Here is a 17,174-nt window from a genome sequence, read left to right as displayed (position 1 = left end):
AAAAAAAAAAAAAAAAAAATACCATTCAAAAAGTCTACATATATCATTATATCACACAAGTAGCTCACAGTAATGTTCTAATATTGCAGAATGTAAAAATATTAACAGGAGGAGAAAAGAGTGCGGGGATGAGAAGAAATATAGTGATGTTCTGATATTGCTGGTGCAAATAAAACCAGTTTATTACTCTTCCCCATGATAAGCGACAGTCAGTGCTCCCTGGTCAAATGGCTCAGCAGCTCCTTTCGTTTGCCTCTTCTTCGATTTCTTCGTAGATGAAGTCCCATCATCCTCGAAATCTTCTTCTTCTCTTTCTCTATGTAGATAAACCCACAATTTTCTTTCCCCATCATATTGTACACAAGGATCGCGTTCATAATGCAAACGGTCCAAGGCTCCACTAATGACTTGATTAAGTTTTGCGTCGGATACATCTTCCACGATATATTGCGAGTCTCTAAACAAAGTACAAACATCAGCTCTGGTACCGATGCTTCCAGGCAATCTTGCAGCTGCATCTCTCACGAGACCAAGAATTGTAACATGAGGTGGCCGATCATGTTTCAGTATAAAATGGTCTCTGGCTTTCGATGTCAGTTTACCACCACACCTTCTCAAGGGAGCAACGATGGATTTCCTACCATCAACAGCTGTGTAGGAGAAGGCCCTGTCAGGAATTGAATACCTAAGAACTTCCTCTTTACGGAAATAAGCTCTTACTTCTTCAGAGCTCCGGTTGATGGTTGTGAGACTCCTCTGAGCTCTTAGGTCCCTGAACCTCTCTTTCTCATCCAAATTAAATTGCATCAGTGTCAAAGGCGGGGAAGGAAGACTTCCTATTTGTTGAAGCGTCTTTTGATCACTTTTCAGCCAATTAGCAAATGAGTCGACTAACTTCACAAGCATCTTGTGAGGAAGACCCCATGCTTCAGGAGATGTCACCTCCTCAAAGGCCTCATGATCTGATAAACTGTTAGAAACTGGACCAATCCAAGACCAACTCTTTGTGGATTTTTCATAGAATACAAGTGCCTTCCACGATTTTGCTCCTAATGGTGCCAATTTGGATGAAAATATTTTCAGAACTCCTCTGACCAAATCCTGAAGTGGTTCTTGAGTTTCAAGGATACAAGGATCCCCAGGGTTTGATCTCACACGATTGACAATTTCCAGAACAGTAAGAAAAGGAACATCCCGTTGCCCAGAATGGTCCGAGTTATTTATATCTAAGTTCTCATGCAAATGGACCCCATTGTTGCTTTCCAGCTTTCTATCTTGCTCCTCCTTGAGTCTCACTCTTCCATCATTCTTATCAAGATGCTTGCCAACCTCTGAAGAATCTTCTGGAAGCAAAGAAATCATTGCCATGCGAACTGCTGAAAGAAGATGTATAATGGAGAATGAGAAGCCATTATGAACTGTAGGTGTAATCAAAGTAAAAGGCCTTTTCCGTGGTTTGAATTCTAATTCCACATCTGACACTCCTGTTTCAGTAACAGGCAACACAGAAGTTCCCATTTCAAAGGAAACAGTATCATCCTCCAATTTCCTTTTCTCCCATTTCTTTATGGAAGTGGTTTCATCAAGTTGTTGGTAATCACTATCGTCTCCTTCACTCATGTATGTCACATCCTCCTCCTTCACTTTCCGCTTCTTTGCCACTGAATTGCATCCTAATATTGGGACATCAAATCTTTCACGATGATCATTCATAAACGCTTCAGTAACTTGTCCTTTCTTCCCCAGTCTGCTAGTAACTCCACCTTCCTCCGCCAACTGATCTATTTCAAGTGAATCATCCTCATCAACAATGTGATCACGCGAGCAATTTGATTGAGAGACAAAATCGCCACGCTCAACTTCCCCTCTCTGCCTTCTCTTTGTAGTGTATGCCTTTAGTGAGGGTATGTGGAACTTTTCACGGTGTTGCCCTTGCCACTGGCCATTCTTTCCCAACTTGTAAAGTTGTCTCCCATCATCATCACCACTCAACCTAACTGAATCATTGAAATAGCTGTCTTCACACAACTTAGCGGCAGAATTATGCAAGTGACCACTATAATGCATCTTATGCTTCTGCTTTGCCTTTGAAGAATAGTTTTCTACTTTGGGTAATTGTAAATGTTCATCAAGATCAGCTATCTTTCTGGAGGAGTGAAATAATCCATCAAGAGCCTGAGCTCTATCCTTCTTATCTTTAGACTGAGCTCTATCCTTCTTATCTTTCTTAAAAAATTTAGCCTTTCTAGGATCTGTGGATTGATGACTTTCCAAGACACTGTTGGGGTACGCCAACTTGCTCCTCATTGAAGGATTGACATCCTCATCTTCATCAAGTTGTTCGGATGAGTCTGACTCTGTTTCCTCACTTTTGGAAAATGTTCTGACACCTTTCAGGGCTGCCATGTTTTGCCCTCCATTCTGCCCAGACATGGTTTTGACATTCTCATGTGATGGCCTTGCTCTATAGTCAGAAGAGAACAACCTACTATTAACTTTGATACCAGGAGACTCTTTCTCTCTCTTCCACTTCTTACTTCTATTATTCCAATCACTACACTGAAATGATGGATAAACGGGGAAAGCTTCTCCTTGTGCTTTGTCATGCCAAAAACGTTCTGCTCCATCTGACATCTCAATTTGATTTCTTTTCAGTGACATATCAGGAGCCCAGCCTTTCACATACTTCATCTGCTCTTCGACTGCAAATTGCTGAGCATTCTCAGGATACTTTACCTTTTTGCCACAGCCATGGGAAATTCTTGTAGGCTTCGCAGTTGAGACCTCAATATCTGACAATTGATTCACAGCCTTGTTCCTACCGTAGGCATTTAAATCATTCGTCAAATACATAGGCAAACCCATGAAACTGTCACTGCATTCATCACCTTTCAAAGTTTCATACTTTTTTCCCAATTTAGAAACACCAGTTTTATCCACTGCACTAATTCGTGAAAAATTCTGATAATTCTGCTTAGCTACTTCGTACATTGCTTCTTCAGCATCATCTCTCATCTGATCCATCACACGGACTGCTGACCCTGAATCATACCATCCTACCTTATTCTTTTGAGGATGAGCCAAAGCTGAACTATAGCGCCCTGACTTCATTTCCAAATTATGATGAACAGAAGGCAAGCGACCTACTAATTCTTTCTTTGAAGATGTCTTTGATCTGGTCAACTTTAGTGTTCCTTTTGGATTCTGCATTCCAAATTTTGCCTGTTCCAAGGCCGTGACCCTCCCCTGGGAAGGAAACTCTAGAGATGGACTCGCCCCATATGCAGAACGATGACCCATTTTCTGCTTAAATTGCCAATCCTTCAGCTTTTCACTCCACACGCCTTCCCCTGATTCCTCTCTTTCATAGACTTGAGTCTCCAACTCCTCCATATTTTCATTCATTAAATTCTTTTGACTCTTCAATATATTGAGTACACGAAGCTTCTCATCAATACTGTATCCTCTGCAATTAATCCAAGCATCCCTCATCTCATAAAAGTTAGTGACCATACTGTCCTGATGCTTACGCAGAAGGTGATAGTGTTGGCGATTTTGAAAGACATTCAAACCCTGCCGATATAGAGCAACTCTTGGTTCGCACAGCCCTCCCTTCAACATTTCAAATAGCTTATTAATGGGACTCCCAAAATGAAAATTATAACCTTCAAAAAGTTCTTTTAATGTCATCATAAACATCTCTTGGTCCATATCTGGAAGGTACTCTGTGAGCTGAAATTGCTCTTCCTCAGTCAAACAATCATTCCACACATCCACAGACAACACATTGCTCAAACCTGAAAGATCATACAACTCGAAAGGAATGCTACAAGTATGATCCCCGACTTGACAAAACTCTTCCCCAGTTTCTCCCAATTCCAACAAGTAATATCCATCTGATCCTGCCCCATAACTACAATCATCGAATTCATCATCATCAGCAGCTGAGTTTCCCCTCTGCAGCTCATTCTCATCATTCCACATTTTCTTACTACGCGGGAAAAAATCCGAATTGAATATGGGATCCTTAGAGCTATAATGATAACAAACAGACCTTACTCTACGGAATTTAATTCTCAACCCGTATAATACAAACCCCAATCAAAACCCTAGAAAGGAGCAGCAACAACAAAATACAAACTCAATTATGTATCTGCCAATGCAATATGTGTATGTGTGTATTAAATATATACATACAGATATCTATATATTTACTTAGGTACATACATAAAGACTGAGATTAATTCAAAGAATACCTGAATGTATACATATTACAGAAGATGGAGAAATCATTGGCGTTGTGCATGTACAGAGAGAGAACACTAGTGTTGTTTGGTTTCTGTTTTGCGTCTCTGGAAACCCTAGAAAGAGAAAGAGCATGAAACAGTTATATATATATATATATATACGGGAGATTGCAAACTAACGAAGAAGACGACCGGGAAGTGGAGACATATGGACGGTCTGATTTGGGTATGTTGGAAAAAAGACGAGAGAGGCCGTCTGATTTGAGTATGCTAGAGAGAGAGAGAGGGGGTGTAGAGAGATAGGAAGGAATTTGCCGCTGGGGTTGATGTTGTCGTCGAGTCGGCGACTCAGTAACTGAGTCCAGACCGTCACAGGGATAAACAAATTGTGGGTCATATATCGGCACCGTGATTTTAGAATTTTCCGGCCGTTTGATCTGACCCACCATAGCATCTTCCCGTATACACTTGACATCGTCCTCTAAACTTTTGCTATTAGAGACGTCCCTCCTACTAATTTATAGTGCTTTGACGAAACTACCCCTGTAAAGTGAGTAAGGAGCAAGAATCGTCGATTTCTTTTGGAAATATGTTTTCGTGCTTTGAGAATGAAAGGTGATTACACATTTCACTTTTGGTTACTTCAATTTTAATTTTTTTAATAATTGAAATAGTAAAATTACATTTCAAACCAGTCAATTCACTCACATAATTCTCATATGACAACTTCAAATTTATAAAAGGTGCGGTGACGCAGTGGTACAGGTAAATGGTGAGAGTTTAAATATTCAAAGAAATAAAATGTACGTGTGAAAATAGTATGTGAGATTTTTGCCAATAAAAATAAAAATAATAATAATAATGAATACAAAGTGAGTATACTTAGGCTGTTAGGCCCGTGTTGAAAGTCTTAAATTGCATAGTGAATTGAGGTGGAACTAACCTCTCAATCACTAAGTCCTAATTGCACTCAACCTAAATATATTTATCTTTTTAATTTAAGTAAAATTACAAAATTAGAGATGGAAGAAATAAAAGCCATACCTCTATTAAGCATCTAGAGCACGATCAAGTGCCTACAAAGAAATTTATTTGGTAAACAAATCTTGTGTTATTAGGGGAGATTTGTCTCACATCGGATTTAAATGGAAGAGGAATTGAATATAAATGGGTAAGTATGTAATATTACATAACAGTTTAAACTTTTGAGTAAATGAATAAATGCTCACCCGTTACCATTAGTTCCTTAATCTGGGTCATGTCAAGCATTCAGTCCGACCAAAACTTAAACTTAATGGGTACAAGTACGTGGCTTGTTATTTGGCTAGTTTAGTGTCAATTTAAGTTGCAGCTTATTATCAAGTTTGACTAAGTTCGACCATTTAAGATGCTAAATTCAAACAAATCCCAATAAATAAGTCACATTTACAAGTCTTAATGAATTTGTTCACATATTTGTTTTTTTTTAACATATTACTAAAATCAATGAGCCCACTGATAAATTGTTCAGGCATGTTTTATTTATCAGACGAATTAACAAATTATATTATTTGAAATTTGACTCATTTACTTCACAAACAACTTCCGGACGAAGTATAGTTAAAGCAAAATTGTTGGTGAATAATTCGTTAAATTTGTAGCCTTAATAAATTTAATTATATTATAAGATGAAAGTAAAAGATGACATATAAGGATAGGTCAATTTTAACCTTATAATATATGTTATCTGTTTCAAAAATTTGAGTCATTGTTTTTTTTTTTTTTTCAAACGAACAACAAATATATTAAACATCCAAAGGAGAACATTCGGAGTGAGAGCATTTAACAAGCACTTGGGTTATATGCTCCATTCCAAGTTATCACAATTGGCTTCCAAAGCCTTTCTACTCAACAAATGAGCAACCACATTACATAAACAGGAGTCCACACAAGGGAAGCCCCCGAGCAAGACGCTAGAAGAATAGAAACATCTTCAAAAATAACCACAAGAGTCTCTTCCGTGGGAATAAGAGACATGACAGGTTTACAATCACCTTCAAACACTACTTTACTGTAACCCCAACTCTTAATAAGCTGAAAGGACTCTCGGAGCAACAGACCTTCCACCACAGAAGAGCTGTATACATTGCGGAAAAAAACTGTAGCTATCCGGATAGGAGGCCCAGATGATTCCGAAGAAGTAAACCTCCCCCACAAAACTTAAAGATCGGATTGAAAAAGGCATTAAAGTTAAACTTAAAACTGCCAAGCGGCGGGGCATTCCAAAAGGGAGGACGGAGAAGGGATGAGGGCAAAGGCAATGAGAGAAGAGCATGTTTAGAGCATATATCCTGAAAATCAGTAAATTCCGTGAGAGCCCGATGAACGGCATCAAACGGATCCCATAACTTGTTGCTAAACATGAGATCATTGCGGCACTTCCATAAAGACCAACAAATAAAAGCAGCGAGACTAATACATTCTGACGAGCCATCACATGTGTTCCACTGAGCGATAAGGCAGACCCATCTTTTTTGCCAACTAGAAGGGGATATACAACTAAAATCCAAATGAAAAGGACTAAGTTTCCAAACCTTGCATGCATAAGGGCAGGTACACAAAATGTGATCAATAGTCTCATTGGCCCCACAACATTTGCAAACAGCCTCCTCTGACCCGCCCCGCCTCTAAAAGAAAATTGTTGGAGCACCGGCAATCTATCATGTAAACTTTGGCACAGAAAAAGTTGGATCTTCCGGTGAGCTTTAATCTTCCAAACTTCTCGCCACATACTCTTCTTTTCGGAGTCAAAACTTCAGCTAGCCATTTCAGAAGAAGAGTTCAGATTAGGCTTCTGGGGTGTAAGTAAAGAAAGAGCAACATAGTATGCACTTTTGACTGAAAATCGACCATCCGAGGTGAGCCCCCATATTTTTTTTATCCGTCCCACCCAACTGACGTAGAGGAATGTGAAGGATCAAATCAGTATCTCTATGATTGAACGAGCGAGAGATCAAAGCAGCCTTCCAAGAGTGAGTAGACTCATTGATCAAATCAGCTACTGAGTTGATTGAAGCACAAGTCTGTTTTGAAGTTACAGCAAAGTTGGACCTATCCGGAAGCCAATTATCCTTCCAACAGTCTACACCTGAACCATCCCCAATTCGCCACTTTCGGCCCCTCCGAATTACACCTTTAGCAGCCTGCATACTCTTCCAAACCCACGAAGACTTGGGTGAATTGGAAGAATCAAGAAAACAACAATTCATATTGTTTCATTATTTACATTAGTTAGATTTGTAATATTATTACAAAAATACTTGCCTAACCTGACCCTGCCCGCCTTACCGCATACACTGCTAAAGTCGCCATCCCTACTTGCAAAGAGCCCTGCTACATGGAACAAGGAGCAACCACTTACCAGTATTCTAGTAATCAGATAATGGCTACGAAGGTGGCTGGCATACCTTATTTTTCTGTTTGGCTGCCAAGAAACTGTATTTCATTTTTGTTTTCTGTTCCTTTCCTTTTCTCTTCTAGCTGTAGTAATCAGTTAATGTCCTGAAGATGGCTGCCGCACCTTATTTTTCTGTTTGGTTGCCAAGGAACTAGATTTCAATTTTTTTTTTTTTTTTTTTCCATTTCTTTCCTTTTTCTTTTCTAGTTCTAGTAATCAGTTAATGCTCTAAAGGTGGCTAACACACTTTATTTTTCTGTTTGGTTGCCAAGAAACTGAAATCTAATTATTATTATTATTATTATTTTTTGTTCCTTTTCTTTTCTAGTTGTAGTAATCAGTTAATGCTCTGAAGGTGGCTGGAATGCTTTTGTCTTTCTGTTTGGGGGCCAAGAAACTGTATTCCGGCCCCCTTCTCTATTCCTTTCTTTTTCTAGAGCTGAGCAATTCATGGAAATGGAAGATGAAAATAGACAATGTTGTTGTACAATAGTCTCCGGCCCTTGGTAATTGTCATATAAATGAATGGCTGATGGCCTAATGATAGAATGGCATAGATGTATAGTTGTTCTATGCCATTTTTCTTTGAATTATAAGATTTTATATAAAGTATATGTTAGTTTTCTATTTTAGGACAACTAAATAAAACCAATTACTACCCTTCAATAACCTCTCTCCCTCCTTCCCAACACCTTGACCATTTCAACTTTCCCTCTCATTCTTTCTTTCTTGCTCCCCATGCTGCAATTTCCCCCCTGAACTCCTTTCTCTTTCTCTCTCGTCGCCATTAAGGAAAAGAAAAAAAAAAAAAAGAAAAAAAAAAGAAAAAAAAAAGAGAAGAAAACTAGAAGGAAAAGAATTGAGACATGGGAGGGATGGGGAAAGATAAGGAATCATCGAAATGGATGCTGGAGGGGGTCCAGGTCGATCGTATGGTGGATGTGCCTATTCATAATGAAAAGCCAAAGCCAAGCTCTGTATCATCACAATGCTCAATTAACAAGGCCATCAAGAGGACTATAAGCACCGCGGGAAAGAAAGGAATGCAGGGTGTGAGGAGAATCACAAAATCAGGCACCGAAAAGGGGTTTGTCAGCATCCGGTTTCTTGACAGGGCGATGACCGGGAAGGAAGGGGATGCGTGGAAGCCTATTGAGAAACGTTTCGATCAAATGGCAGTTGATGGGAGGCTCTCTAAAGAGAAATTTGGAATCTGCATTGGTGGGTGATATTAATTCTAATTAAAATATCTCCTAATGTGATTCATATATATAGAGCAAGTTAGGCCTTGATGCATTGTTGTACTTGTGTTGAAGGTATGGGAGACAGCAAAGAATTTGCAGGGGAGTTATTTGATGCCTTGGCGAGGCGTAGGAGGATCAACACGGAAAATGGGATAACAAAGAGCGAATGTAAAGACTTTTGGGAAGACATGTCCAGTAAAGACCTTGATGCAAGGCTTCAGATTTTCTTTGACATGTAAGGAATTCTCACTCTCTCTCTCTCTCTCTCTCCCCCTTTGTCTCTATATTTTCTCTCTATCAAACCAGCAAACAAATGCTAGTGCAAATGAGCAAATATGATCTTCAGGTGTGACAAGAATGGAGATGGGAAGCTATCAGAGGATGAGGTTAAGGAGGTAAGAAAAGGGACCTTTTCGAAGCTTTTTTTGCTTCTCTTTTTTTCACTTTTTTAAAGAACTTTAACAAATTTTATGATGAAGGTTATAATTTTGAGCGCCTGCGCAAATAAGCTATCAAATCTTAAGAAACACGCCGCGACTTATGCATCTTTGATCATGGAAGAGCTTGATCCTGACCATTTAGGATATATAGAGGTAACTAAAGATATGTCTTCTTCTTCTTCTTCTTCTTATTATTATTAGTAATCGTTCGTATTTTTATTCTTATTTTGTATTCTAAACAGATGTGGCAACTTGAAACTCTACTTAGAGGGATGGTGAGCTCTGAAGGAGGCAGCAAGTCTGACTCCAGGATGGCGAAGAGAACACACACACTCGCGAGAACCATGATCCCGAAACAATACAGAACCCCTGTTAACAAATTTGTGTCTAAAACCAAAGAGAAAATTTTTGAGAACTGGAAGAGAATATGGGTAATTGCATTGTGGTTAATCTTTAACGTGATCCTCTTCATTTATAAGTATAAAATGTACAAAACACAAAAAGGATACAAAATTATGGGTAATTGTCTCTGCATTGCAAAGGGTTCAGCTGAGACTCTCAAGTTAAATATGGCACTCATTCTAGTCCCTGTATGCAGAAGAACTCTTACTAAGCTAAGAGAGACTTTTCTTGGTGCTTTATTCCCTTTCGATGACAATATAAATTTCCACAAGTTCATTGCAGTTGCTATAGCAATTGCGAGCGCTGTCCACACAGTAATGCATCTAGCTTGTAATTTTCCAAGAATATCATCAGCCCCCCTAATGAAATTTAAGGCAATTCTTGGACCTCTCTTCCACGACAAGAGGCCAAGCTACGCAGGCCTGCTAGCGAGTGTTCCCGGTTCAACTGGCCTTATAATGGTATTTCTGATGGCTTTCTCTTTCACACTGGCGACACATTCCTTCAGGAGGAATGTGGTCAAATTGCGCTGGCCATTTCACTATTTGGCGGGGTTCAACTCCTTCTGGTATGCACATCATCTGCTGGTCTTTGTCTATATCCTCTTGTGTATCCATGGTTCCTGGTTGCTGTTCAGCCATACTTGGTACAAGCAGACGGTAAGTCTGGTTATGGATTTCTATATTGTTGACATTATAAATCCTAATACTTACTTACAAATTATGCATGAATCACTATAAATGTTTTGATGTATTCAAATATTTAATCAAGATCAACAGCAAATGCATCTTTTCTGACTAACACTGATTAGTGTAGGAAAAATCGTATGCTTTCATTATCTCTCATGCAAGGATAAACATGATAACCTCAACTAATTCATTCTTGAAGTTTCAAATAATGTTCATTGCAATTGACCTTGCTGAACTTTTTTTAAAAAAATTTATCCATGAATTTCCAAATGCTTATATTTCTCTATAATTGAAACTTTTCCCAACCATAAATTTCACATTTACATAGTGAAACAAAAGGACTATTGTGCATACGCGGCTGGTTGTGCATCATTCATTACTTGTTCCCTCAACGGTATTCATTCTCGATTTCCACTGAGATGTCAATTAATTAACTCCATGTCTGATTCACCATGTCAATGCAGTCATGACACAGACTAGTTAGTTCCTTAATTCTGAAGTTCTTACTGGTTTATATATCAACTAAAAAGCAATGCTGAAAGGATATATACTTTTGGCCCTGCAGACTTGGATGTATCTCAGTTTCCCATTAGTCTTCTATGTCATCGAGAGGCTTCATATATCTATGCGGGATCACCATCATCGAGTCAGCATCATTAAGGTTCCCATCAGCAAACGCGAACGTATTTGATTTCAGATCCATGAAAATGACTCCAATTAACCTGGTGTATGCTTTGGTTGTTGCAGGCTATAATATACACAGGAAATGTTCTGGCATTATATATGAGCAAACCACCAGGTTTTAAGTACAAGAGTGGAATGTATCTCTTTGTCAAGTGTCCAGACTTATCAAATTATGAATGGTAATTTAAAAAGTACTCTGTGATGGTGACTGCCCCTATGGAAATATCTATATGCTCAAATTTTGATTAATCAACTGTTGCAGGCATCCCTTTTCCATCACTTCTGCACCAGGAGACGACTACTTAAGCGTCCACATACGTGCTTTGGGAGACTGGACTACAGAGCTTAGAGAAAGATTTGCAAAGGTGACAAGTACTAGCTGAAGGAACAAATTAAGACACTCTAAACAATTTGACCTGAGCATATACTGAATGATTTACAGTCCATTTTTAATTTCTAAACCACATGCCAAATCTTTTGTTTTTTTGTTTTTCCGTTTTTTTCTTCTCTGCAATCTAAAGAACAAAAAATGCAGGCATGTGAACCTCCACCTGCACAACCAAGAAGTGGAAATCTTGTTAGAATGCAAACGAAAGTGAACACGAACCCAAACCCCGACACAGACTTTGAACACTCACAAGAAGGGTGAGCAGGATTTGGTTGCAGCATCTATATAGCTTTTCACTTGACACCATTGACTAATAGCTATTCTCAATCAATTAATTCAGATTTCCAAGGATTCTCATTAGAGGACCTTATGGGGCACCAGCTCAGAGCTACAATAAGTATGACATCCTTTTTCTCATTGGCTTGGGAATTGGAGCAACTCCATTCATCAGCATCATAAAAGATCTCCTAAACAACATCAAGCCGGGTGAAAAAGATCCGGTGAGTTCAAAGCAAGCCAGCCTTGGCTTTATTAATTAAGAGCAAACAAGCAATATCAAATAACCATATAACATTTACCCCCAAAAATAAAATAAAAAATAAAAAAATAAAATCGATTAACCATACAAAAGGGATTTAACTAATGCAGGACCTGTTAGAAAGCGGCTTTGAGGGAGCCAAAAAATATCCAGAAAGAGCATATTTCTATTGGGTGACGAGGGAACAAGGCTCCTTTGAATGGTTCAAAGGTGTCATGGATGACATAGCAGAGTATGACCAGAATGTAAGTCGTAGAAAATCAACTTAACTACACTTGTTCTTTCCTCCATTGTTACAAAATTCAAACTGATTCACGTTTTCTCAATTTTGCAGCACATAATAGAAATGCACAACTATTTGACTAGTGTGTATGAAGAAGGAGATGCACGTTCCGCGCTCATTGCCATGGTTCAATCTCTGCAACATGCTAAGAATGGACTTGACATTGTCTCAGAAAGCAGGGTATTGACTAACAACAAAAAATCCAATGAATCATTTTTGTCCCCCTATTTTCTTAGCTGCTTTTCTAACATGCAATCACAACAACAGATCAGAACACATTTCGCGAGACCAAACTGGAAAAAGGTATTCAATCAACTGTCAACTGACCATCCAGCTGCGCGTATAGGTAATCCTAGACCTAACTATGACACTATCAATATTAAAATGTTCTTCTAACTTAGTTTAGTCCCTTAATTCTGCTCTATGATGATTGATCGTATGGTGCATTGCAGGTGTCTTCTACTGTGGAAGCCCTACACTCACCAAACCACTTAAGAGACTGTGTCAAGAATTTAGCTTAAATACATCAACGCGCTTCCATTTTCACAAAGAAAACTTTTAGAGCAATCCCTCGCATCAACAAAAAATAAAAATTCTTTTTTGGTCACAAATCAACACACAAACCATCCATTGCCTTTGTGTTAGAGAATAGCTAGTATGATATACATTGTATAATTATTCCATGAAAAAAAGAAAAAGAAAATTGTACACAAACAGGTTTAAATTTGGAATATTAGAATTTCTTTATGGTTGTAAATTTTTAGTTAGATTAAAATTTTACAACTGCACTTATTGGTTTTTGAGGTTCCATCCGGCATTACTTCTGCTGATTATGTTAATTTTGTGGATTAAGGTGTCATCTTTTAAAGCTCACATAATTATGATCTTCTCTTTATTTTGGACTACATGTACGCTTAAATCTTATGAGAACCTCTTGAATTTAGATCTCAACTCATTTTGGACTACATGAATGTTTGATTTCATGTAGTACAAAGTAAATCTATACAATCACTTCATGTGAATCACATTAATGTGACAGTGACAGAGTGACTCTGGTCAATATACAACAATGTAAGGCATGCATACAAATCACAGAATATGAGAGAGTGGCTTATATTGTAAATGTCATTTTTTTTTCCTTAATTGGTACTCACACAAATATACTTCCACCGAGGCTCGAACCTTGACCTCCCTTTATAAGTTGGAGTCTGGTACCGCTAGGCCACTGGCATATTGGTAATGTTATGTTATCTCAATAGTGACATTGTGTAAGAGCATGTTTCAACTTTCTTGACATTTGAATGGCATCAATGACTTTTACATGGTACTGGAAGAGATAGTAATCAGTTCAGGATCTTGAATGAGACTCTTAATTACTAATAATAATCAGAAATAATGGTCATGTTATCAGAAAAATATTTAATAAGAAAAATTAAAACTGCAAGACTCTTAATTACTAATAATTATCAGAAATAATGGTCATGTTATCAGAAAAATATTTAATAAGAAAAATTAAAACTGATCAGGAAGCTCGGAGATATAACAAAAACATCATTGATCTAGATTATATATGCTCGTTGGATGAACATGGATACCATGCATGAGACAAACACCGGTTTGGATTGATCAGGATAAATGTTAGACAGAGCAATCTGGTTCATAGTTGGAATGATCTATCCAACTACAGTTTCTGGCAAGCTTCCTGATCTGCAGAATTTCAGCTATATTCATTTAGGAATTAATTAAGCCTCATTTAAACTAAACTTAACTATCTAATTTCGGAGGCATCTAAATCGCTTACCAACCTAATTTGTGTGGAAGGATCTTGTGTTATATGAAGTTATGTGTACGGCTTTAACTTCAAATAACATTGCAATTCTGCATCAACAAACCATGGATATAAGTCAACTTTATTTTTATTTTTATTTATTGTGTGACACAAATAAATGTTACATGACTCATGATAGAGGAATGCTTTTAAGAATCATGATTTGATAATTGTTTAACCCCCGTCTATCTTCATTTTTGAATGAGGTGAGCTAGAGTTTTACGTGCCTTGCATGTGATCCATCTCATTAAATGAATGAGTTCAATTCAAAGAGCCATGACTCTAGGTTGGTCTCATGCTCATGTATAGCTAGGCATGACTACTTCATTTGGGCCTTGGATTGGAATATTCCTTGAAGATTTGAATTTATTTACATCTTTAATAAACAAATACTTATCATGCAAATTAATCTTAAGAAATTATCCAATCCAATGACCATATATGAAACAAAAACACAGCATAATAGGACTTTAACCATTCATTAATGGGTAATATCACTTAACTCTCTTAAGGTTTGTCAATATCTTACATAAATCCCTCTACGTTTTATAATCCCACTAACCTTTTTATCAGTGATTTTTTTACTGTTTTACCTATGAAATATTTGCTATCATTTCAAGCATTAAAAAAGGCAAAATGGTCAAGAGGGGGGAATTTATTACATAAACCAGATAATCAGGAAAGGTAAGTGACATTTGACAAACCTAATGGGAGGTCTTGCCTTTTCATAGCCATCACCAAACACCACCGAGCATCAATTTAGTTATCAATGAATGGTTGGGGTACACTGTATATTGTTTCTATCAAGAATTTCCAAATTTCACTTGGAGTTTGGATGTCCTTGGCTTCCTGTTCATGCTCTATTAGTGTCCACCCACTGATTCCCTATTGACTTGTCTGACAATGTAAGACCAAAGAAAAGGCTGATTTGGACATGTCTATGAAGTAGTACTGATGTTGCACTTGACAGCTTTAATTTACAACATGTAGAGACAAGCTTAATAACAATACAAAAAAAGAACCTTGTGAAGCCCAAAGCAGATTCTGATTTGGAAACAAACAGTACCAACTTAAAGAGTAATAGTAGTACTATAGTAATTACCCATTAGAAGATACAGATATTTCTCACTGGAGCTAGAGTCCCAAGTCTAGAGACAAATGCATAACAGAAACCAAAGACATTAAACAACTTATAGGTAGATTGAAACCTAGCTGACCCATCTACCTAGAGAGAGATCTAGATTCATGCTGTTAGAGTTGGTTGGAATAGGAAATATTGTGCTTAGATGTGCATTCATCTTTGAGACTGGTGGCTGTGATGGGGAAGAGTTCTAGGGTTTTGAGGGGTCTATTGCAACAAGGGGTACTGCTTGGACCCACATTCATCATCATCATCCAATCAAGAGCCGTTGATTTTTCCGTCTCCATCCTTTCCCTATGATCTACCTTCCATTTCTGATTCATCGTCTGTGTTGATGCCTCCTCAACTCCATCCTAATACATACGTAATTAACATGAATATTAGCACTGCAAGAACAAAATTAATTAATACTATCTCCTTCCAAATTCTTATATACTACTACTCATAGCTATGAAATCTTAGGTTTTGCAAGTTATAGAATCTTTAATTTTACCATACTTTCCATAGATCAAATTTCCTTGCAAGATTAAGAGCACTTTGGGATGATTAAAAACAAATAATGGACATACTTTGCTTATAATTTTAGTCATATTTACTTTGTTCTTATTGAAAGTAAAGTACTATGAGCAAGGGCGGAATTTGAAATTTTAATTTTGGGGCCGAATTGGTACTATGTAACTAAAATTTGTAAAAATTTATAAAAGAATTATAATATTTTGCTCCACCCAGAAATTCTCTCCATCTTTATATTTCTAGTAGGGCAACATCATATTGGCTCGCAAAACCAATTTTATGTAAAATTTCACATTATGAATGTAAAAATAATAATATATGCCATACTTGATGAGTGACACAGGAGAAAAGCAAAAGAATAATGATTCTTAGACCTGATAATCTAATCGAGAAGGATTATATCCCTTGAATGTATTGGGGCTTACCCCCTCCAGAGGGAGTACCTGCAATGCACGGGGTAACTTGCAAAAACTATTTTTTTTTTATTAATAACCTATATTATATATATATATATGTGTGTGTGTGTGTGTGTGTGTGTGTGTGTGTGTGGTTAAGATTACCTGAGGAAGAAGCTCATTTGAGTTATAGTGAGAAAGTTGATGGAGAGGAGAGGAATAAGCAGGAGGCTTCTCAAGGTATTGAATAAGATGGTTATGGTAGTTTAGTACTTGCTTGTGTTGTTGTTGATGATATTGATGATGGTAAAGTTGATGTTGGTGCTCTTGGTGCAATTGCTTGGAGAGTCTCTTCCTGAGCTTCTGTCTGTCTCTGGCCTTGTGGTTCTGAAACCAGTAAAATACATTCTTGCCCTCAATCTTGCCATAAAAAGAGAGGTGGGTTGTGATACGCTGTATCTGAGAAGCATTTGGAGTTCTTATCCCACTTCTATACATCTCTTCTAAGATCATCAATTGTTCTGGTGTTGGACACCACCTTGATGAAGCTGCTGGAGACATTCTTCTCTATATCTCTTTTGTATAATATATGGATTTGAGATGGTGAGGACTGCCTTCAAAGGGTGTGTATAAATAGATGGACAGGGAGAAAGTTACAGTGTGTGTGACTGTGCGTGTGTGTGAGAGAGAGAGAGAAGAAGAAGAAGTTAAAAAGAGAAAAATGGTGGTATTAGTACTGTATTTTGTCATGCTGATGTTTTCCTTCAGAGAGGCATTCACTGAAGGTTTCAGTCCATGCATATATAGATATGTGTGTATATGTGTGTGTATATGTGTGTGTTTTTAGAGAGAGAGAAAGGGGGGTCCCTCTCATCTCATTAGTAGTCAGTGGATGTGAGTGAGAAGGGTTTGGTGGTTGCTTGAATGATTCCATCATCATTACCTT

General features: G+C 37.7%; 3 protein-coding genes across 3 annotated transcripts; 1 reads left to right on the top strand and 2 right to left on the bottom strand.

Moving 5' to 3' along the window:
- Positions 1-4: 4 nt before the first annotated feature.
- Positions 5-4,718, bottom strand: LOC132307033 (uncharacterized). Its single transcript, XM_059804686.1, has 2 exons — positions 4,257-4,718; positions 5-4,109 (listed from the first exon to the last, which is right to left on the bottom strand). Exon 2 carries the CDS (start codon positions 3,982-3,984, stop codon positions 184-186), a length of 3,801 nt encoding a protein of 1,266 aa, XP_059660669.1. The 5' UTR covers positions 3,985-4,109; positions 4,257-4,718; the 3' UTR covers positions 5-183.
- Positions 4,719-7,688: 2,970 nt separating this feature from the next.
- LOC132310251 (putative respiratory burst oxidase homolog protein H) lies at positions 7,689-13,159 on the top strand. Its single transcript, XM_059808444.1, is given in 14 exon segments — positions 7,689-8,904; positions 9,000-9,162; positions 9,274-9,322; positions 9,407-9,520; positions 9,610-10,428; positions 11,024-11,119; positions 11,206-11,321; positions 11,405-11,507; positions 11,678-11,749; positions 11,872-12,079; positions 12,189-12,313; positions 12,403-12,531; positions 12,619-12,697; positions 12,804-13,159. Coding segments are annotated over 14 exon segments (2,538 nt in total). The 5' UTR covers positions 7,689-8,549; the 3' UTR covers positions 12,914-13,159.
- A 1,996-nt stretch (positions 13,160-15,155) lies between these two features.
- On the bottom strand, positions 15,156-16,985 carry LOC132310250 (WUSCHEL-related homeobox 3). Its single transcript, XM_059808442.1, has 2 exons — positions 16,394-16,985; positions 15,156-15,673 (listed from the first exon to the last, which is right to left on the bottom strand). Exons 1-2 carry the CDS (start codon positions 16,787-16,789, stop codon positions 15,431-15,433), a joined length of 639 nt encoding a protein of 212 aa, XP_059664425.1. The 5' UTR covers positions 16,790-16,985; the 3' UTR covers positions 15,156-15,430.
- Positions 16,986-17,174: the final 189 nt, after the last annotated feature.

Source organism: Cornus florida, unplaced genomic scaffold, assembly GCF_030987335.1.
Source record: "Cornus florida cultivar Cherokee Brave unplaced genomic scaffold, ASM3098733v1 CherokeeBrave_3.0.0_Hap2_Chr05, whole genome shotgun sequence".
Taxonomy (NCBI): Eukaryota; Viridiplantae; Streptophyta; class Magnoliopsida; order Cornales; family Cornaceae; genus Cornus; species Cornus florida.
This window is presented reverse-complemented; position numbering and strand designations above follow the sequence as displayed.